Genomic DNA, 22,745 nt, shown 5'->3' with positions numbered 1-22,745 from the left:
TTGCAATGAAATAGTTCCTTCGCCCGCAATTTTTTCTTTTTTTTATAAATAACCACCCAAATCTAAATTCATTTTTCAAGAAATTCAAACGTGTTCAATGGATAAAACTATATCTGACACTTACGAATCTGGGTTTATCAAGTCTTTCGGGAACCCATGCATAGCGGGAGAAGAGAAGAGTTTCCATCGGGGAAGAAAGGCTTTTTTTGTCCACCGTTGAGAAAAAAATTGGTTGAATCAAGTTATGGCCAGTCCAAATTTGGGTCTCAAGCAGACAGTACCAATGTGTGTGTATATATAAATTCATTTTTTTAGGATTTTTTTTACAGTAATAACGTGTATATATATATTTTTATTTTATTTTTTTTATGTAGAATTTTTTTTACTAGTGTAAGTATAAATTTTTTATTTAACTTATATATAATAGATTATAATTTATTATTTTATTGACTGTTAGATTTAAATTAAATAAAAAATTTAAATTAAGTGTATCCATTTATATTAAAGGTTATAGCAACATTTTTTGTTAATTTATATTATAAAAAAGAGAGAGATTTTCTTTACTTGTTTACACAAATTAAAAAAAAATAAATAAATAATTTATATTAAAAAGTATCTTTATAATAATAATAATAACAATAGTTTTATTTTAACAAAAAACAGAACTTTTAATATAATATTTTTTTAATTATATACCTTTGCATTTTTTTTCCAAATATTTTTTTAACAAATAAACCTCACAATGCTCTCTCTTCACCTAAAATCTCACCATATTAAGTGAGGAGTAGTTAGCAAAGTCTCCAATTAAATTTTTTTTTTTCCATATAAGATAATTTTATACACAATGCTTTTTTTTTTTTTTCACTTTTCTCTATTCCTACTTATGCTTTATGCTTTGTTGGTTTCCTTAAAATTAAAAAAGAATAAAAGAGTGTAAGAAAAAAATGTTAAAGCATGTTTGATTTAATTTTTTAAAAAAATAATCTTTAAAAATAAATTGTAGTATAAATTTGTACTATAATTTATTTTAAAAATTAAAAATTGTTTTTAAAAAGTAAAATAAACATACTCTTAGTGTTTAAAATATGTTTAATACTATTAAAAAAATTACAAACCCATTACTTAATTCTTTTACACAAAATAGTGAACTTTGAAAGGAAAGGATTGTGAATTTTATTTATTTTTTATATTTTACCAAAAATAAATAAAAGTTATATTAAAAGTTATGATTTTCTTGTAAAATTTGCCATTATTGTCATTATTATTATTACATACTAGTTAGCATAAACAAGTTTTTTTTATTCTCTGTTTTAATAACCTAGACAGCACAAGAAAACTCATTTTTTCTCTTATTTCTATTATAATTTTTACTTTCTTATTTCTCATCAATTTCTTTTTTACTTATTTTATTATTTTCAATTTCATCTGAAAGCAGTATAAATCTTAATTCTAACTTTTCTCCTCTTTTATTCATAAAAAGCTTCTTCGCTATTAAATAAAAATATAAAAACATCTTTACATTTTAAACAAATAAATGAATGTTGTTATATTTAATATTATAATAATAATGGCTTGTTTCTGTCCTAATCATGGGCATCCAAGGAAACGTTAACTCTGGCAATCATCAGTCAGATACTCTTCTAATGTCCACTTCTCCTCAGTTTTTACAGCAAGAGACACTAGTATTCTCATCTATGCCTAAAGCAAATGCACAAAGTGATAGTCTGAAATGTAAAGAACGTGTCTAGAATTCAAAAATCCCTGCTAACCCCATATATGGAACCTCAGATTAATCTTTACTGCCATTGGAATTGTAGCAACACCAAGTACTTGGGTAAACTACAGCCTCAGACAAGTTGGATTGTAACATCACCGGTGAAGAACAAAAAAAATTAGAACAAGCGCAACGTTTTAACACCTAACAAACAACGCTAATCTACAGAATAAAACAATTGACAATCAAAGAACGAGGCAAACATTAAAACACATGATAAACTGTTTATCGCAAATTCGTTTACAATGGCTCAGAACACATTACAGCTCTATCAATCAGTATTTATCAGAAGCAGAACTGGCATTTAAAGCTGAATAATTATCCTCACAGCCAACAATTAAACCAAGACTTAGAATAAACCAAAATTCATTATATTAGAATGCTAAAAATATTAGCAAATAAAACCATGGCTCATATCAAGAAATTCAACCATTTTTCCGTTATGCTTCATAGAGAAATCTCAGAAGCGCGGATAAAATTTAATCATCGCCGAAAATTACGACTGTAAGAGATATTTTAAAAATGCTAAAATATTAAAATTGCGATGTAGCGGACATTTTTAGAGGCACAAACATTGAAAGATTAAAACCCCCACGTGAATACCGCCGATTCAATTTGCGCCTCTATGACTAGCTTTATTTTCACGGCAAGATACGAAAACAAGCTAAAGGTGTAGTGAGGCGAAATCCAAGCACGAAAAGCGAAAATAGAAACAATTGCGAAATCAGAAATGAGGGAATATAGAATTTAGCCGTTGTTTTGACACAGATCAGCCGTGAAAAAAAAAGGGGCTAAACTGCAACACGAACGGCGACGATTTAGCACATGCATTGGGGCTTTCGCGTCACTGTTAATTCTGAGAAGCCCGGGAGGCATCGTGCAGAGAATTAAACTACATAGAAAGAATGTCTGAACCTAAAATACATCTTCTATGTTAACGGCGGAGAACAGTAGCAGCCATTGCTAAACCCTAATGAAAACTACGACTGAGAAATTGACATTGCTTATGGGTTATATATAGGCGCACCAAAACCCTAAAATTTCTCTCTCCAACCGTTTTTAAAATGATGAAAAAAAATATATCTCTTTCTTCTCACAGTATTCATAAATAATAATGCGTTGTGTTTAATTTTTTTATTTTAAATTAGTATAAATTTATTCATAATTAAAAAATATCTTATTTCGCATTTCCAATTTCAATGATTTAAAAATTAATAAAAATATTAGAGATTCATAAGTAGAATTGGAATTAGATATATCAACGTTCATTTTATCCTATTTAATCTTTAAATAATTTTTTTTAATGAAATAGATCATAGATTTAAACACTACTTTCAATTCTTACATATAAATTAATCCGTAAATATTCACACGCCACATGATTTTTTTAAGTATAAATTTAAAATAAGTTAATTGATAAAAAAAATTATTTGATTAATACTAAAACAATAAAGTATAAGAAAATAAAAAAATTTATTTTTTCATGAAAGATAGAGTTTTTAAAAATAGGTATTAAAACATAATTTTTATATATAATATATATTAAAAATTCTTTAATATTATTCTCATGAATTATAAAATGTTTAAATTTACTGAAAATATTTAAAAGAAATATAATAATATTAAAAAAATATAATTAAAAATTAGTCAAATTGTGCATTAATAAATTTTTAAATCTAATTAACGATCAATATTTAAAAGTAATTATTCATATAACATGTTACTTAAAGTATAATGAAATGATATTATATATATCCCGTTTAAATTAAAATTTATGTTTGAGTATTATATCATAAAAATTAATCAGATAAAATTTTTGAAAAAAAAATTTTGATTGCATGCATAAAGAGACAAATATTTATAAATAAAAATAATAATTAAGTTCATAAAAATATCTATTTGATAAAATTTGAGCTAGACAAAAGTTTTAATGAAGAAAATTTTTTAAATGAGGAAAAAAACTAATTTTAAAATATTTCAAAGGAATGTATGTATATATATATATATATATATATATATATATATATATATATAAGTGTGTGTGTGTGTGTGAGAGAGAGAGAGAGAGTGGTAAATTCTACTTCATTGATCTCATTATACTTTTTGAGGGATTAGTCCATTTTCTTATCATGTGCATGACATATAGTAATTTATTGTTGGGAAAAAAATTTGAATAATGCAAAAAAATAAAGAGCATATTTATTTTAAAAAATTAAACAAAGAATACACATAATTTTTTATCTGAAAAAATAAAAAAATTTAAAAATAAAAACAAATATACTCTTAAAGTTTTTACTTGAATTACGATAAAAATGAAAAGAAAAGAAAAATGTAGAAGTCCTGTTATAACTGAATAAACTGATGAGGTTTTCTCTAATATTTTTTTTAGCTTACACTCAATTCTTATTGTAACTCATTTTGGTGAATTAAAATTACTTTGTGCCGTGATTTTATTTTTCTCGTTCAAAATAAGCGTTTTCAGTCCATTTCGGCACTAAGTTTAAGAGAGTTTTAGTTAAATCTTTTTTTCCATGAAGAATATATTGACGCTTAACCAGCCAGAGTCACATTACCTCGTTGCTTCGGGATGACTTCGATATCATATGGTTCAAAAATAAGGGTAGAGAACTAGCAACGAAGGAACAAGAAAATTGCTTCTCGTCTTATGAATTTTAAATAAATTTGCTTGCATTTAATAATTTATATTTACTTCAAAGCTAAAGGTTGCTGGCAAAGTCATTTTTTAAAACGCAAGATTGGAACGATTCACCATCCATAAAAGCCAAATCTAGCGCTCCTCTACCCCTTCGAAGGGACCTGCAAGAGGTGGTGGTGGTGTTGCCATGCCTGTCAGGGGATGGAAACGTGGGACGCAGATTCAGACGGTGCAGTCAATGTATTTTGTATTTTTGTTTAAATAAAAAAAAAATTAAAAATATAAAATTTTATTTGATTAAACCATCCTGTTCCGGTTAAACAAGACTAGATTCAGAAATATATTATTGTCTTTAGGAATTTGAGAGGAAGAGAACTAACAATTAGTGTCAAATATTCTTTTTAGTCAAACCTTAAAGATTAATCTTTTCTTAATTGCAGTATTATATCGTGGACACTTATAAAGAGAAATATATGTATTTTTTATTTTTAAAAAGAGATTTTTTTTTTAAATACAAATAAATGTACTCTTGTAATTTTTCTTTCATATCATAATTTTTTATAAGTTTAACTCAAATAAAAGGTTATTCAGGGGAAAAAAGGTTTATTTTATATATAGTAAAGAGACTCTCTTAAATAAACTTTTAGATTAGGTCATACTTTTTAAAAATATTCGTCAAATGTTGTAAAAAAATGTTTGTATTAGATAAGCATATCAAACTTAAACCTTAGATTTTAAAAGAAAATTAAATTATAATCATGTAAAATCTAACTTGACTCATTTTTACCTCTGCATGCTTGTTACCATCCTTTCAACGTAGCATCAACCTAAGAAACTTTAAAACAATTCTCATTCAATTACAGTTTAAATTAAAAATTTGTGAAAAAGGATAGTCAAGAAAAAAAGCTTTTGATTAAAAAATTTTATATAATAAGAAGAGATAAAAAAAAAGAAAGAAAGTGAGCACGTAAAATACGATATTATTGCAATAGAAAGATAAAAACAAATTATGTTATAAAAAGCGTTACTTTTTTTTCTTATTTATCAGTTACTTTAAAAGTTAACATAATATTAATTAATTTTTTATTATTCCGGATTTTGTAATACATATTTAAAGACACATATACAGAAATTAATAAATAATATATTTTTATTAAAAATGTAAAAATTAATAATATTAAATATATTAATTTATGTAACTTTTAATAAAAATTATTATTTATGAAATCTTATCATGTATTTTTAGACATAAATTTAAAAAATTGCTGCAGTTATTTATACTTCGGTGGCTATAGCGATTTCACACACAAATTACTAATATAATTTAATAATAAAATAATTACAACATTAAAAAAATCAGAATCAATAACATTAATATATTATAAAAACAATAATACAAAATAAAGTCAAACGTTATGGTAAGCATAACAGTCATTATTATTATTATTTACCTATTTTTCTTCAAATATTAAATTATACTAAAATAGTTGATTTTTATCATTAATTTATTTATTTATTCTTAAAATATTTTAAACTATAAAATTAATTTTAAAAAATTATCACATTAAATTTGTAACTTTTTATTTTATAATGTATTATATTCTGTTTGATATTATTAAAAAAAATATTGGTGTTGTACATGAAAGCAAAACTCCAATTAAATGATAAGAAAAAGGAAAATGTAAAAATTCATATAATAATTTTAACAAAAATGGAAATATTAAACATATTTTTGAATTTAATCAAAACCTTTGTTTTGTCAACGAGTGATCTCAACTCTCACGAACCATTTCAATTTTAAAGTACTTTGACTTGAACAAATCAAGAACTGTGAAACACGTGGCAGGTTTCCATTAAATGGAATTTTCACCACTCAAACAGAGGGAGCCAAATGCCCAATGATCTTCCCCTCCCATTCTTCTCTCCAGTTGCCACAATTTCTCATTCCTCTCCTCAATGATCCAAACAACACTTGCCACGCCTCATAACTAAAAGGGTAATCACGTAATTTCAGTGTGCCGGCACAGCAATTTTCATTAAATATTTCGCCGCGCCATTTTCAAGTGTCACACTGTTACATAACATACATGCAACACTGTCACACCCGCTACGGTTCCAAGATCTTCCTCTCTCTCCGATGAAAACGCCCAACACCTCTCCGGTTTCTAGTTCGTCTCCAAAATCTCGCCTACACAGAAACCGGGAACTGACCTCACGGTTTTCACCTTCCCCTCCAAGCGCAACCACACCCTCTCTGGAATCCATAGAATGCAATTCCCCAATTCGACGCAAATCGTCCAGTCCCGCCGATGGCCGGCGACACAAGATCACCGAGGACCCGGGTTTCACGCGCCACCAACTATGGCCTTCTTCTTCTTCTTCTTCTTCAACGACGGCGAAGAGAGATTCTGGCACTCTCGCCGATCACATCACCGAAGACAGAATCATAGAGCAACTCAACGTGAACGAGAAAGAGAGACATAACAAATCAAGCTCCATTTTTTCGCAGATGGGTAGCAGAGGCTTCGAGAACTGCGCAACTTCTTCGACTGCAAGCAATGGCTTCAAGGAAAATGATCGACCCATTATTGGTGGGTCCACGAGGTTCTCGGGAAGATTCATAGCACCCGGAGAATCATCACCTTCTTCAAAGAAAAACGGTTCTAACAGCGCTGTCTTCACCGGTGAGAATGCTAAATCACTGTCTTCACGGAGAAACTCTTGTTCTTTCTCAAATTCTCTTGATTTAGAATCTGATTATGGTGACATGGGAACAACGTCGAGAAAAGCGGGTAAGGAGGTTCCGTCGAGGTACACGAGTGACGTAACGTCGAGAAGGGCGGCTCGAAGAGGAACTTCAGATTCTAACATTGCGAACTTGGACGGTGATTCCTCTGTTTTGAAGAGGTTCAACTTGAAAACGGCGATAAAGAGGGCTAATTCGCTTACTGGGTACAAGAGTTCCAAGTCTCAGTGGGCTTTGTCACCTGCGAGGTCAGAGTCACCGGCTATGTCGGTTGAAAGCATGGATAAAACGATGTTGTTTTCGAGCTTGAAGCACCCCATTGGTCCTACAAAGGCTAAAGGGGTGGAAAAGTTTCTCAGCTTGGGTTTTGATCTTTTCAAGAGTAAGAAATTATCTGGGTTTGGTTCTTCTCCGGTTGGTTTTGGAATAAACTCAGAGGTTGTTCATCAGCTTAGAATGCTTCATAATCGTTTCATTCAATGGCGGTTTGCAAATGCCAGAGCTCAAGCTGTGAATGAAAACATCTCTCATCAGGCTGAGGTAAGTATATGTATATATATATATATATATATATATATATATATATAGAAAAATGTTGTTCATACTTCATATACTCACTAAGTCACTATGTGTATGTAATTAGTGAGAGATAGAAAGAGGGAAAAAAAAAAGAACTGAAATTTATAATATGCTATGTAAAATGGTAGAAAGAATAAAATAGAGAAAAAAATTAGGTGGAAGTAATGTGTAGTTGTATGAATTGATGATTTCTTGATTAATGACTGTGTTTAGAGCAATTTGATGCGTGCTTGGGATGGGCTCACAAAGTTGCAGCATTCTGTTCTGAAAAAGAAGATACAGTTTGCAAGAGAAAAACTTGATATGAAGATCACTTTTGTACTGTATTCTCAAGTCAGTTGTAAATCTCACTTTATTAAGATTTGCTCAACATGTTATTTCAATGATTTCATTTCCATATTCTGAGGTGATACGTTGTTGTTTTGGCAGATGAAGCTATTGGAAGCTTGGGGAGGCATGGAAAGGCAGCACGTGTCAGCAATTACTGCCACCAAAGAGTGTTTGCATTCCGTTGTGTGCAGAGTTCCTCTTTTGGAAGGTGCTAGGGTAGGTAACTAGGTACAATAGAAACATCAATTCTGTTTTTGAACTTTTTGAACGACTGAACAGGTAAGAACACATTCATTTTGATGGAGTCTGATTTATTAACTAAAATTATTAGAATTATAAGTTAAATTAAAATTGGAATTCACAAAAACTTTATCATTTTTAATAAATTTCAATCAATATTAAAGGATGTGTTGTATCTTATACAATTATTTTTATATTTCTCTTACTTTTTATGTTTTTTAATGCAAACACATCTCAAAAATATTAATTGCAATGTAAGGGGACACCGAAAGATGTTCCACTTTGGTGGTTAATAATTTTGCCGGAAACATTTACCTATTAGCAGTGATAGGAAAATTGCATTGACATAATTCTTATGCTTGCAGGTGAACATGCAATCAACATCCATTGCTATAAGGCATGCATCTGACCTCACAGCCTCCATCAAGTCAATGTTAACTACTTTTTCATCTTCAGTATGTTTGCTAACACTGTGCTAGTCCAGTTATTATTTAATGACAACTTAGATTGAGATCGAAATAATGATTCATCAGCAGGTTGATAAGACTGCTACAATGCTATCAGAATTAGCAAAAATTGTTGCACAAGAGAAGCAGATTTTAGAGGAGTTCTATGATCTTTTCCAGACCATATCAATCTTCGAGGTAACTAAAAATAATTTGTGTGACACTTTCAAAATTAAACTTCATCCTAATTTCTAATCTTTGCTTATGTACTGCTTAGACACAAAATCCTTTTAGATTATTTATGTTTAATTTTATCACAACAAATATTGGCAGCTACAAGAAAGAAGTATGAAGTGCAATGTCTTTCAACTTGAAGATTGGCAAAGGAAATATCTACTAGCGGGGATCACTTCATAGATATTATCTACTTAGACAATGGAAGTCCTGAAATATAGAAGCATAGTTTGACAACTTTTGCTAACATTGCAACTGTTTACATTGTCCTCAAAACTGTAATGATTGTTCTTTGGACAACATGTAGGATCCGTTTACATACCATAGTGTCCCTTCATGGTAGTATAAATACCGGTTTAATAATACATTCTTGTTCTATACGTCTCGCCATTTGTTATAAGCATGTTAAACCCATAGTTTGTGACTTGGTGCATTATTTTGTACTTGCATGGGAAATTGCTTATTTCACTTAAAATTTGGATGAGTAATCTTTATTTATTATTTAAAATGGCTAAAAATCGTATGTTGGGGATTTTCCTAAAGCAACTACGTTCAATCAATTTAAAAATACAAATTTGTTCCTAACAAAAAATTAATTGCACCCTGCCATTTTTCTACTATGACATCCTTATACGCAAGAAAATCCATTAATTATCATTCATTTTCCATAGAATGTATTTTATAGAGGCGGAAAGTAAATATTAATTTAAGAAGTGAATTTTATGCATGGGCAATCACCTGTGCGCACTCCTCCATTGTGTGCTTTGGTTGGTATGTTTCGTGTCTTCCATTAAAAATGAATTGTCCACTTTGCTACTCCGAATTGTTCAAGTTGCAACTTCCTCCTTGCAAAAGGCTCACATGTTCATGTGGAAAAAAAATCTTTTGCAGCAGTAATTAGGATAGAATTGTTGGGACTTGATAAAGTTAAATGCGCGGCTTGTGAAAACAATTTTGATACTCGTGGACTTGATCTGTGAAGGATTTGATGATATATCATATGCTGAGTCCGTTTATATCTTACACAAACTTGGAAACATCAATTCAAATCATGAAAGTCTCTAAATATTGTGATCACAAAAGCTACATAATTTTGTTCCTTATAATTGGCTTGATAATTTCATTTTTCAGAAATTAATAATACAAAAAATCTAGAGTACTGTTGCTTACACCATTCTCTTAAACTTCAGCTCTGGGCATTCTAAGTACAACTTTTATTCATATAATTGATAATTTCAGGTCTACTAATATATATATATATATATATATATATATATATATATTTAGAATTACTTGTATTTAAATTAATAAAAATATGTAATGCTATCACAACATTACGATCACATTTTAATAAATTACACAATTTTCAATTATATTTAATCCTCTTTTTAGATAATACTGGGATGACATAAATTGTACCTGCTAGGATTGAATTAATGTTAAAAAGTTAGGATAGTATACATAATATAAGAGTATAAAATTCAAATCTTATTACAACTACATCAAGAAAGATGACACTTTTTGGTCAAAATAAGTGACACAAATTGTTCAATTTGGATGGAATTTGGTGGGTAAGCATTTCTGAGTCCATTAGGCCATGATAAGTACATAGCCTGTTGGGCTTTCTTTACCATTATTATGAGCCCAGGACCACGAGCTCCTAAATTGCACAAAACAAATATTTCTTTGGTTTCTCTAACGCCTAAGCCTAGTGGTTCCTTGGTCCACAGATTTGCACTGAAAACAGGTATTTTATTTTATTTATTTATTTCTCTTTCTATTCCCCCGACCCCTCTTGTGATAGTGTTTCGGAAACGGAAACGCTAAATTACATTAAATATTTTCTGGGCATGTTCTTGCAATTCTAATACGTCTTTGCATTTTCCATTTTGGGGATTATCTATGCCACCAAAATTACCTGTTGTGAAACTGTCTTCTCACCTCACAACTCATATTTTAAAAAAGTAAAAGATTTCATTAATAACATTTGAGATAAGGTTTTGTTCCTTGGCTGAAATGAATAATCGCCACAGGTTTTAATTAAAGGTGAGTCATTTTTGTTGTCTCACTCCACAACCCATTGTTTGCAGGTGGTAATTGCAAAGAAAAATGTTGAAATCCATTCTGGGTTGCTGCAAGGTATATATATCAGAGAGCAGAAACAGGAGTGCATTGGAATCAATTGAAAGAGCTGCAAAGCTTTTTCCTCTGGCTCCAATAATCAACAAGTTTGAAGATGTGGCCTACAATAGAGTGGGTTACACGCTTGTCTCTGACTTGGCTCCTTCAGAGCCATGTCACTTGACAAATGCTGTGTTGGCAATGGTTAAGGCTGCTTTTGACACCGTTGACTTTCAGATGCACTCTGGAACTCATCCTCGACTTGGTGTCGTGGATCATATATGTTTTCACCCACTGGTTGGTGCTTCCTTGGATCAAGCAGCTAGGAATGCTAGGTGTTTAGCTATAGACATGGGTTCTAGTCTGCAAGGTTAGTAGCATGGCTTGGGGTTGGGAATCACATTATATGATATCAAGAAATAGAATGTTGTTTCTTTGAATTTTCATGTGAATTTTTTTTGTGTGTGTGTGTGCGCTTATCTTCCTCTCCATAAATATTTACAAACTTTAATGATTTTGTTATTACTAACCTTTTATCCAAAAAGAAAATATTTATTGTATTTTTGTATCTGCAATGTAATAAATATTTATTTTTTAATAAAAATTTACTATTTTTTATTATCAAAACTGCTTATTTAATGTTTATAAAGGGAGAAAGAGATATAAAATTTATTCATCGATCTCATTTATTGGAAAAAGGTTATAAGTTGCTGTAAACAAAGTAGAAGTTCATTCTAGCTATTTAGGAGAGTGTGCTTAAACATAATTTGATCAGTCTCAGCACATTATGTAATGATGAATTTATAAAATTGCAGCAGTCTATTGGCATGGTACCGATGACTAGGAGCCATTTATTCCACGGTTGCCACTGTTGAATAATTACAAAGAGACTCTTGTATTTTGCATTTTTGCTTAACTCGTTGTACAAGCTATGCTGCTTCAGAAGCTTGTAAACACACTTGGCATTTAAGAAGATAAAAAGGTAGTGGTATATAAATGCTTAAGTTAACAAAGTGATGATACAAGTTGAACAATATTTGCTAAATTCAGAGTTAATCTTATAGATTACAATACATGGGGGAAATAACCTCCAGTTTTCTCAAGAAGTATATTTCTTGAACGCTTCTGTTTGATTGTTGGTTAAGAATCATGTCTTTATGTTAAATTATTATTAGCTCTCAAGTTTCAATTTGTATGGATATTTCCTTGTTCTCACATAATGAATTTCATAATTACTAATTTGCACACTCATAAAGTGATTATTGAATTGTGCTTAGTATGCCAATCATCTTTGTAAATTTATATATTTGCATGTCAATGATCATTAAAATTATCTGCAGTTTCTACTTATCTATATGGAGCAGCACATGAAGAGGGGAGGACACTAGATTCAATCAGAAGAATTTTTGGTTATTTTAAACCAAATTCTAGTGAAAACCAGTGGATTGGGGGGCTAAAATCAGACTCTGTGCTACTAAAGCCTGATTGTGGTCCATCTCAAGTTACTTCAACAAAAGGTGTTGCGGTCATTGGAGCAACCAATTGGGTTGATAACTACAATGTCCCTGTATTATCTTCTGATATCAGTGCTGTTCGTAGAATTGCAAAAAGGGTTAGTGGAAGAGGCGGTGGACTTGCTTCTGTACAGGCCATGGCACTTGCACATGGTGAAGGTGTCATTGAGGTAGCCTGTAATTTGTTGGATCCAAATAAAGTTGGTGGTGAAAGAGTACAACAAGAAGTTGAGCTCCTTGCAAAGGAAGAAGGTATTTCTGTGGAGAGGGGATACTACACAGACTTTTCACAGGAAGAAATAGTTAAAAGTTACTTGAAGTTGTTTGAAGAGAGAATTTGATGTATAGGGGACTGGTTTACTGTATATACAATTTGCCAAGTATGGTTTTTGCCATTTAGTGAATTTTCCTTCCAGAGTCAAAGTTAATCTGGTATTTCCTTGAAATTAAGATAGAAAAAAAAAATTATTGATGAATTTTTCATATCACCATTGTTCAACTTTAAATTTGTAGATTTGTTTCCAAGAGATACTAAACTGATCCTAAAAGATGTCATTCTAGCTTCTAACATATCTCCCAATTCTGCTTGTCCTTCAAATGTTCTATATAAAAAGATGGGTGGACCTAACCTTATTGATCCTCTCGGTGTGTTGGCAAGTTTGCCACTGGAAAATTTGCTCATCGTAATCCTAGTTTGGCAATTTTACATTCAACTATCTTAAAGTTTTCTTCAGTGGGATAGATGAGAAACAAGGAGTTGGGGGGAGTGGGTCACGGTGAATTAATTTGTGGTGATGTTGTGCATAAAAGATATTTCACCCAGAAAATTTGTTAGAAGCACATTTTGTTTTTGCGTATATGAAAAAAAAAGTTTTAGACACATTACTTGTTATACTCTTTATATAGTTATGTTGTTTAAATATCTAAAAATTAGTATTATATATCACAGTGTGGGTATAAATTTATTTATTTTTTTATCTTTTTATATAAATGTATTCCAAAAACATATTAAAAATGAAAAAAATAATCCTTAAAGTTATTACTAAAAATTTTTTTGGTACCTTTAAATTTAAATAGGTATTTTAGGTGACACAGCGGTAAATAGACATGTAGAAAAATTTGAATTAAAATTTATGAAAAATATAAAAACTAGAAGCATATTTAAAGTTAATAATAAGAACGTTGGATGTCAATGTCACCACCAAATATTACGCATATCCTTTCACATTTTCTGCAATTTGTCTGGATATTTCAATCGAACGTCACCCGATTTATTTTTTTCCTCTTCTTAATAATCATCCAACTTGGCGCGTTAAACTTTATCCCACAGACAAAATAAGCTTAGGTATGCAACTCCAAAACTCCAAGGATTCAATGGCCAAAAAGCTGTAATCTTATTAAGCAATTTAGGTGAGGCCATTACTTTTTGCACCTCTAAATTTTCTACTTACAAGTTACATCATCCCTTTTAATTTTTGTACCATTTATTCTTAAATTAAATTTTGAATTACTTTTTGCACTATTCTTCATCCTTAACCCTTGTCTTGTTGATGGCAACGTCACTGCCACAGGGGTTACTCTCCCAACAATTCAGTGCCGAAGAAAAATTAAACATCTCTGATAACATCACAACAATTGGAATTAACTAATGACAGTAACCCATCGTTAATGATCTCTTGAACCCACGTTGAGAACTATCCACAATGTTGATTTTGCAATAGAACACGAGGCCCACACCTATCATCGTCAGAGAACCGATCCAGAAACTCTCACTCCACATCCGAAATTCGTATTGAAACTTGAAAGAGACCATGTTGTAAAATATCAAATAAATATCTTTTTTTTTATCAGGCATGTTAAAATGTCCATGTGAGATTTGTATCAACAATAATGTTAATATTTTCAGAACAAGTTTTGACAACTATAGGCAAAATCTTTACCAGCTTCAAAAAATGTTAAAAGTGAATTTTTCTGTAACATAAATAAAACAATTAATCCATCGTTGAGTTATAAAAAATAATATAATGATATATTTTAATTTAAATGAAAAAACTCTTTTCTCATTAACCCGATGCTAGGCAAGAAATTGGAAAAGAAACTGCGAATGATATGATAATAACACGTTTCATGCACGTCATATCGCAATTATATTACATGAATTAACCTAAATATTATAAAAATATATAATAAAATAAGTTAACAATTTGTTAATAACGAGAATAAATAAATAAATTTCAAAATTAGATAATTATATTTAAAAAATTAAATTTTTATAGTACCAAAATCTTATTTAAATTATTTATTCATTGAAAGATAGATCATTTTCAATTTAAATCTTCAATACGGTGATAGAAATCTTGGAATATTTACATCTTCTCTCCATTTTGGCAACGGGTCTCTCTTATCAATAATCTAAAATAGTATGCATCAAATACAAATTTCGATGGGCTTACACAAACCATAAGACAAAATTGAGCCTAGTATATTAATATGCTTCTTTCTTTCTTTTTCTTATTTCAATACTTCCTCCATTTTTTTTAATCAAAAACCAAATACTTCGATTAAGTATAATTTTAACAAAAAAATGTTAAGTTGAAGTTTTAATAAAATATTAATTATGTTATTCTAATTCTACCTAAATAAATAGTAAATATAATAATTTATGAGTATTGTATGAGCTAACTTTTTAACAAATAAATAATTAAAATTATTTCATTAAATAATATACTTATTAGTGTTAGTTTATATAATAAATTTTAAGCGTCAATTTTTTTAAAAAAAAAGAGGTTAGGATCATTTATATTTTTTACACTAACTGTCTATAGTTAATGTCATTTTTGCACATTTGATTAAGCAAAATTTTTTCGTTTAAATAAATAAAAAAAAACTAAGTGAAAGCGTATTTACTGTTCAAAATTTTGGTCTAGAAGAAATGTTTTCTAAACAATAAATGTAGAAAAAAAAAATTGAGCCCCTGAAAGTACCGGCTATTATTTATATATTAATAATAACATCACATCTCTGCTCCAAAATTTTTAAGCCTTTATTTAATTATCTGTAAACGATTACCCTGATAAAATAGAGTGATATTATTCATAAATTTTTTTAATTTATTTTCGTTACATCACTTTCTCTCTCTCTCTCTCTCTCTCTCTCTTTATCTATTTGTAGACTGTGTATAAATTTGTATACAATTTTATTCTATAAAAAATAGTTTCTCATTAAAAAAAAATTGCTTAATCAGCTGAAGAGGATCCAATTCAGTGGATTTCCCTTTTAATTCTATGGGCTTTCCGCGTGGAGTAACAATAAAGAAAAACGAGATAAGAAGCGGAATACGTGGTGGAAATAAATGACATGTGCTTTGTCATGTCTTAGAAACAAATGAATTAAAAAAAGGTATATGAATTCAATACCTTCAATAATACAGTTTTGTTGTTCTGTCATTGAAACACGAAAATTAGTATTTTAGTTCAATTAAATTAATATTTTGTGTTATTCGATCCGTATATGATAAAAAAAATATCAAGAAAGATATTCTTTTACTATACAGTTATATACAAATGTTAAAGATTAAAATAATTATATAATTGTATAATCATTTTAAAATATTATATTATTCAATATTTTACTTTTAACTATTCATAATTATATTTAACGATTAAGATTTACTTATTTGGCTCTCACATTAATTTTTTTTTCATTTAATACTTACATATACTCATACTTAGAACTATCTTCTACAAAAAGAAAATTCTTATTCAAATAAAAAAGTTCACACTTGAATTAAAAAAATAAATGTTACTACTTGAAATTAATTATTAATTGTTGATTGTTAAAATAGATTATTCATTGACATCGCTGCTCAAAATCTGATAATTAACAAGGCCATCAACTAAAAGATTTCAGAGAAGCATAATGTGATTCATGCCTTGAGAGGAAAATAATATTATATCTTTTTGTAATTCTTTTAACATTTTCTTAATACATTAAAAAATATTGAATAAAATTTACTCCTAACATTTTAACAAAATGTAGTAATCTCATTTTTAAGATTGAATTTAACTAACGAATAATAGTAAAAATTAATTAAAATATAAATTATTTATCATTTTTTTATAAAGTTAAAATAATATATGTATTTTTCTTAATAAAATTTTATTATTTTAGAATATTTAAAGATATTAAATCATTTATTTATTTAATAGTTTATTTTTAATAAAATTTAAACATTTGAATTAATTTAAGTAATATATATCTAATTTTATTGAATAAAATATACTGTCCAACTATTTTTTTAATATAAATTTCATTTTCACTTAAAAAATTAAGACTCTAATTAAAATTAGTTGTATTATATATATATATATATATATATATTTATTATACATCTTATATTAATACAATATTAAAATTATATGTAACTTTGTTTATTTATTATTAATCAACTAATTACATACTATTTTTTTACCAATTGATTAATAATTAAATTTTGAATATTTACTATCAATCAAGTTAAGAATGAAAACAAAAAACAAATTATTGATGATAAAATTTTTAAAATTAAACTTTATTCCATAATTTTCTATAATTTAACTTTTAAAATTTATAAATTTCATTTATTCGATCATTTTCTATAAGTTAAATTATAAACATATATTATTAAAAGAACTTTAGCTCTTCGTACCTTAATTAATTTGAACTTAAAAAAAGTTGAGCTCCTAAACCAAAATTTTTGTTACACAAGCCTTGGCTTGCTTGCTTCTGGGATAATGGTGTGACGTGGCACCACGTGAAGACGTAAGTTAGCTTGTTTTTGATATCTTTCACCCGTGAAAATGACTAATAGTTCCATACTTATTAGTACACACGACTTCCCGTCTGTAATTTACTTTAACAATATCCCCTGTGAACACGGCTTCAAGCTTCACTCCAGAATAATCGCCATGGATTTCCATTGCACTAACAAGGTCAGAAATTCTCTTTCCTTGTCTTCTTTCGCTTCTGTGATCGTTATCAGACCCTCAATATACTAGTTCATTTTTTGTGGCAATTTTATTGATTAACACATCAAATACATGCTAATTAAAATCTACATATAATCTCTTTGTTCCTTACCCATTCCCCCTTATTTGGTTTATTTCTTTCTCTGACTACTCAACATAGCTTACTTTCTATGTTGTTTAAAATGTTAGCCAAATACATAGAGGAAGCCAAGGAACAACGAAAGGGAAAAAAATGGGTGGGGCTGGGGTGTAGCAGTTTGTGGTTTTGGTTATCTTCTAGTGTTCTTGTTTCAGCTGAATATAATGCTAATACTGGTAAATAGATACACCGGCCTCAACTATAGTTAAAAATAATAATAAATACTTGAACTCAATTAATAAAATTGAGGTTCGCATTTGTTATAATATAATTAAGAAGTTATGTCCATGGACCACTGTACAGATTAGTTTGACGTATTTAAAACCATTGATCATCAATCTCTTTCTCAAAATAAATCTGAAAGGTCGTTCATTTCTCTTGCTTTCTTCAATGCACCTGCAATTTTCGTTCAAGTGGTTTTTGACTTTTGTCATTCAATCATATCTCCTCAATCGTATTCTTCTTCAACCGTGTATGTTTTGTTTTGAATAATTTACAGCTTTGAACTTTTTTTATAATTCTTATTAATTATTAAATAAAAAAGTATTGAATATATTTTATGTTTTTAAGATGATAAATAAATGTTTTTTTATATAATTTTGTTTTACAAGATACACAACAAGATTATTAAAAAATAGTTAAAGAAAAAATACAGCAAACATCTTTTTTAATCCCTTATCTTCTAGAAGCTAATTAAATATCTGTAGAAAAAAAAAAAAACAACGTGTGCGAGAAAATGTGGATAAGAATACACAATAATTCTTTTTAGTGGTCAGAATATTTACAGTAGTTGTTGGCACTGACCCACGTCTTGTATAGGGGACGCATCATCTTGTGTGAGGGTAATAATAATGATAAAAATAAACATGCGGTGCACGCTAAATAAAACTTGCTAATTTGTTTCCCAGCTAACTATAGTAGAAGGATAAAGAAATTGCAGAATTACTGCAATGCATTATTGGATTAACGCCAGAAACTAAGCCAGTGTCGAACGTTACTGTCACTGATCCAGATCCTCTCCCATTCGGGATCAAGACTGTCCAATTTGATCTGCGAATCCTGAAAAGAGTACATTTTATTTTTCTTAAGCAGGCGTTGTGCAAACATTAAAAGGGTCGGTCTAAGACAAGACTTTATCAACAAAACAGAATCCCTGCATGGCTGTTTCTTGTGTTTGAATGACCTGTTAGTATGGTAGATGCTAATGTTTAGATTTAGCACTTGAAGGAGGAGGAATGATCAAATAGTAAATCCACGAAAGGGTTTTGGAACATTAAAGTAATGAAATTGTTTTCCGCTCTGAATTTGATTTTGTATTTCCTTAGTTGGGATAGAATAGGCTGCTATGAGGAATTGCATATTTGATTAAAAAAAGATCACGAATTTCAGATTCGCAAATTTGTTTAGGAAAGTTTCAATTCGCTTAAACAAATATAAAATTAACCTAATTCATATATTTCCATAATTGCGTCCAATTCTTAAGTAAATTGGAGAAGATCCGAATAATTTTTCATTTACATCAAATGGAGTTTGAAATTTAAAACAAACGTACATATTCAAATCCAATGATCCGTATATGATTTTCAGGTTAACCCTCTGTGTGTGTGTATATATATAGTTCAGCTAAAAAGTTTATCTTAGGTCTTTATGAATAGTAAACAACCGCAACCCCTTGAGCTGTATTCATCGTTTCTTTGGTAGAAAGTAAAAGGAGATCAAACTTTTCCCTTCTTTTTTTTTCACTTTTTTTTAACCAAGTAAATAAAAATGTAATATTATCTGTATTTTTTTTTTCCCCTTTTCTATCTAAACAAATTATTAGTATATGTTGTGTAACGTTGGGAGTGACGACAGAGAAAGTTAATTGAATAATAGTAACCTTGAAATGCACCGTGTATAAAGAACAATAATGATTTATAAACATTAATAATGTCAAGACTCGTTTTGGATTCATGTTGTTTCTTACTTTTTTAATTGTATTAGATTATATTATTTATCAGTTTCTTAATCTCATTCAAAGTATAAACACCCAACAAGCATTATCCTGAGAAGTAAACAAAGTAAAACCACATTTTTTGTGAGTACAAGGTTTCATTTCATTTTTATTTTTTGCACTGCTTTCATTATATTATCTTTTAAAATCCCTGTTTCAATGGGGCAAATTTTTTCTCTCTTGCAATATTTGCAGGAGCAAAAGAAAACCGTAGACCAATCAATCTTATTATGCTGCAAGTTTTTTGTCTCGGAAGCACGCAACATTGCAACTCTTGATTCAATCGAACGAGCTGCAAGGTTGAACCCAGAAACCATAATTGTGAACAAGTTTCATGATAGAGCTTACAACAGAGCAAGGTACACCCTTGTATCGTATGTTTTGCATGACTGCACAGGAAGTGCTGTATACAGCCCTTTGCACCAAACTGTCATAGCAATGGCCGAGGCTGCATTCAGTGCCATCAATCTTGAATTGCATGAAGGGGCTCATCCACGGTTGGGCGTTGTGGATGACATTGTTTTTCATCCACTTGCTCGTGCATCACTAGATGAGGCTGCGTGGTTGGCCAAAGCAGTGTCAGCAGATATTGGCAACCGGTTCAATGGTAAGTGCATGCACCATGCAATGGAACACATTGGTGCATCAAAGCATGAATTACATCATAAAAGAATGTTTCTCCCATTAGAACAAAATGTTTGTATTAAAGGTCAATTATCTATAGTGCAAGATTATACATGAGTAATAGTTAAATGAAAATGTATTCATCATTTTTTTAAACTTTTTCTAAGTACATGTGACAAAAACTAGTCAAATTTTATTAAAAGTTGTAACAATTAATGAATTTTGTTATATTATATTTGTAAACTTAAATGTAAAATTTTGAAGAATTAACTAAAAGGAGTTTATTTTAACACTTTTATTTTATAAAATTTATTAAAATGAGTTAATTAAAAAGAATTTATAAGAAGGTTGGTAAGTCATTTCTGTATATCCAAATAAACTCTTTCAGCACCCTCTGATCATTGACAAATTAAAGGGTCATCATGGTAAATATATTTTAATTTATATTAAGAGTTTGGGAGTATACACTTTGTACTTTAGAAGAGGCAAATTTCATGATATGATAGACTCAAGTGTGATGCAGTGCAGGAGAAATTCATGATATGATATATACTGCTTTTGTTTTTATGTGAGTGCAGTGCCAGTATTTCTGTATGCTGCAGCACACCCAACAGGGAAGGAACTAGACACCATAAGGCGAGAGCTTGGATATTACCGGCCCAATTTCAGGGGCAACCAATGGGCTGGGTGGGCCATGCCTGATATCCTACCTCAAAACCCAAATGAAGGGCCCAATGTTGTTTCAAGAGCTAAAGGGATCTCAATGATTGGGGCACGCCCTTGGGTCACGCTTTACAACATACCAATCTTATCCACTGATGTGTCAGCAGCAAGAAGGATTGCAAGGAAAGTTAGTGCACGTGGTGGTGGGCTTCCTACTGTGCAAACACTTGGGCTTGTTCATGGTGAGGATTCCACTGAAATAGCCTGCATGCTTTTGGAGCCCAATCAGATTGGATCTGACAGGGTGCAATATAGGGTTGAAATGCTGGCAGCACAAGAAGGATTGGATGTAGAAAAAGGATATTTCACTGATTTTTCTCCAGAAATGATCCTACAAGAATACATGAATCTAATCTCTGCTAACAGATCATGATCATCGTTATTAAATTAATGATAAATAATCAATTAAAATCAATTTGTGAGATTTTAATTGGCTTTGCAGTTCAAAAAATAAAAAATTGTAGCTTCCTAAATGTTTTTTTTTATTAGGTCAACGTAGTTTCCTAAAGGGTTGGAGGGAATGACAAACTTAGCCCTAGTAATTTTACATATGGGTTTCATGGCTCAGCCGATCACAATGGGCATCCATCAAACCCATATTGTGAATTTCTCTAGTGATCTTGTGCCAATATAGAGGAGGGTCCAAAGCCCAAAACTATTAGTTTTATGTACATTTTTTTTTTCTTCTGAAGATTAAAAACCAACATATGTGGTAAGTGTTTTCAAATGACACGTATGGGCAGCTATAGTATATATCAACAGTATTCCCTTCTATGCTGACAAAACATATTTTATTCAATTTTTTGTTGTTAAATATGCATTGATGCTACATGTTTAGACTGTTCACTACATGAATTGAAGTTTGTACCGTCACCCATCAATGAGAGACGTCGGTTTAGGCAAGAACTTCAATAAAAAGTACTTTAGATGTGCAAGTGCAAGTCACCTGTAGACAATGACTCCACCAAAAATTTGTATAAAGATAAAATTTAGAGAATCATAAATATTTTAATTATTATTTTTCAATTAAAGTAAAATTTTACTTTAATAATATATGATAATCTTTATTAATAATTTTTATTACATAAATTATCATTGATTTTAATAAAAAAATTCATAACACACCACTTAGTTTTTTTCCTTACATATACATAACGATAAGGTTAATAATATAACAGAAAGAAGATTCAAGAGTTGTATGTCAAATCGTAATAACTTATTTAACTGACCTTCACTATCTCTACAGTATACAACGTAGAAAAATGTGTTTTAATATTTGTGTGTTAGAGGAGAGAGAATCACGGCAATGATATGCGGATATGAAGAGAATAATTGTCAGGTTGGATTTGACGGTGAACTCAAGGCCTATGCAGGATATGGTGACGAAATTAATGTGATCAGCATTGAGCGTAATCAACTTCAAACAATGCAAAAGTAAAAAGCTTATTCACAGGCACAGCCAAAGCATTGGGGTGTGTGCACCCATTTGTGGGATGGGTATGGCAAGACCCTTCCATTGCTTTGCATTTCCATCATCATTTTGGCCCTTTTTTTACCCTTCACTACACTACCCCATTTCATCTTGAGAATCATCATCTCCTCCCATTGCATGCAACTGAT

General features: G+C 29.9%; 3 protein-coding genes and 3 non-coding genes across 6 annotated transcripts; 3 read left to right on the top strand and 3 right to left on the bottom strand.

Moving 5' to 3' along the window:
* Positions 1–2,017: 2,017 nt before the first annotated feature.
* LOC113856715 lies at positions 2,018–2,110 on the bottom strand. Its single transcript, XR_003502948.1, has one exon. It is a non-coding gene; the product is annotated as a small nucleolar RNA Z223 (small nucleolar RNA).
* A 71-nt stretch (positions 2,111–2,181) lies between these two features.
* Positions 2,182–2,266, bottom strand: LOC113856736. The gene has a single exon (XR_003502971.1). It is a non-coding gene; the product is annotated as a small nucleolar RNA U36a (small nucleolar RNA).
* A 251-nt stretch (positions 2,267–2,517) lies between these two features.
* On the bottom strand, positions 2,518–2,657 carry LOC113856740. The gene has a single exon (XR_003502974.1). It is a non-coding gene; the product is annotated as a small nucleolar RNA snoR134 (small nucleolar RNA).
* A 3,910-nt stretch (positions 2,658–6,567) lies between these two features.
* Positions 6,568–9,188, top strand: LOC113855899 (QWRF motif-containing protein 3-like). The gene is made up of 6 exons (XM_027487530.1): positions 6,568–7,716; positions 7,969–8,088; positions 8,185–8,301; positions 8,691–8,780; positions 8,862–8,969; positions 9,105–9,188. Exons 1-6 carry the CDS (start codon positions 6,568–6,570, stop codon positions 9,186–9,188), a joined length of 1,668 nt encoding a protein of 555 aa, XP_027343331.1.
* A 1,518-nt stretch (positions 9,189–10,706) lies between these two features.
* Positions 10,707–13,121, top strand: LOC113855186 (formimidoyltransferase-cyclodeaminase-like). The gene is made up of 3 exons (XM_027486707.1): positions 10,707–10,752; positions 11,096–11,496; positions 12,467–13,121. The coding sequence occupies exons 2-3, from the start codon at positions 11,115–11,117 to the stop codon at positions 12,979–12,981; spliced, it is 897 nt and encodes a 298-aa protein (XP_027342508.1). The 5' UTR covers positions 10,707–10,752; positions 11,096–11,114; the 3' UTR covers positions 12,982–13,121.
* Positions 13,122–17,464: 4,343 nt separating this feature from the next.
* LOC113855180 (formimidoyltransferase-cyclodeaminase-like) lies at positions 17,465–21,903 on the top strand. The gene is made up of 3 exons (XM_027486699.1): positions 17,465–17,610; positions 19,974–20,385; positions 20,981–21,903. Exons 1-3 carry the CDS (start codon positions 17,479–17,481, stop codon positions 21,496–21,498), a joined length of 1,062 nt encoding a protein of 353 aa, XP_027342500.1. The 5' UTR covers positions 17,465–17,478; the 3' UTR covers positions 21,499–21,903.
* Positions 21,904–22,745: the final 842 nt, after the last annotated feature.

Source organism: Abrus precatorius, unplaced genomic scaffold, assembly GCF_003935025.1.
Source record: "Abrus precatorius isolate BTA unplaced genomic scaffold, Abrus_2018 Scaffold11, whole genome shotgun sequence".
In the NCBI taxonomy this organism is placed as follows: Eukaryota; Viridiplantae; Streptophyta; class Magnoliopsida; order Fabales; family Fabaceae; genus Abrus; species Abrus precatorius.
The sequence above is the reverse complement of the archived record's forward strand: the minus strand, read 5'-3'. Positions and strand labels throughout refer to the sequence as shown.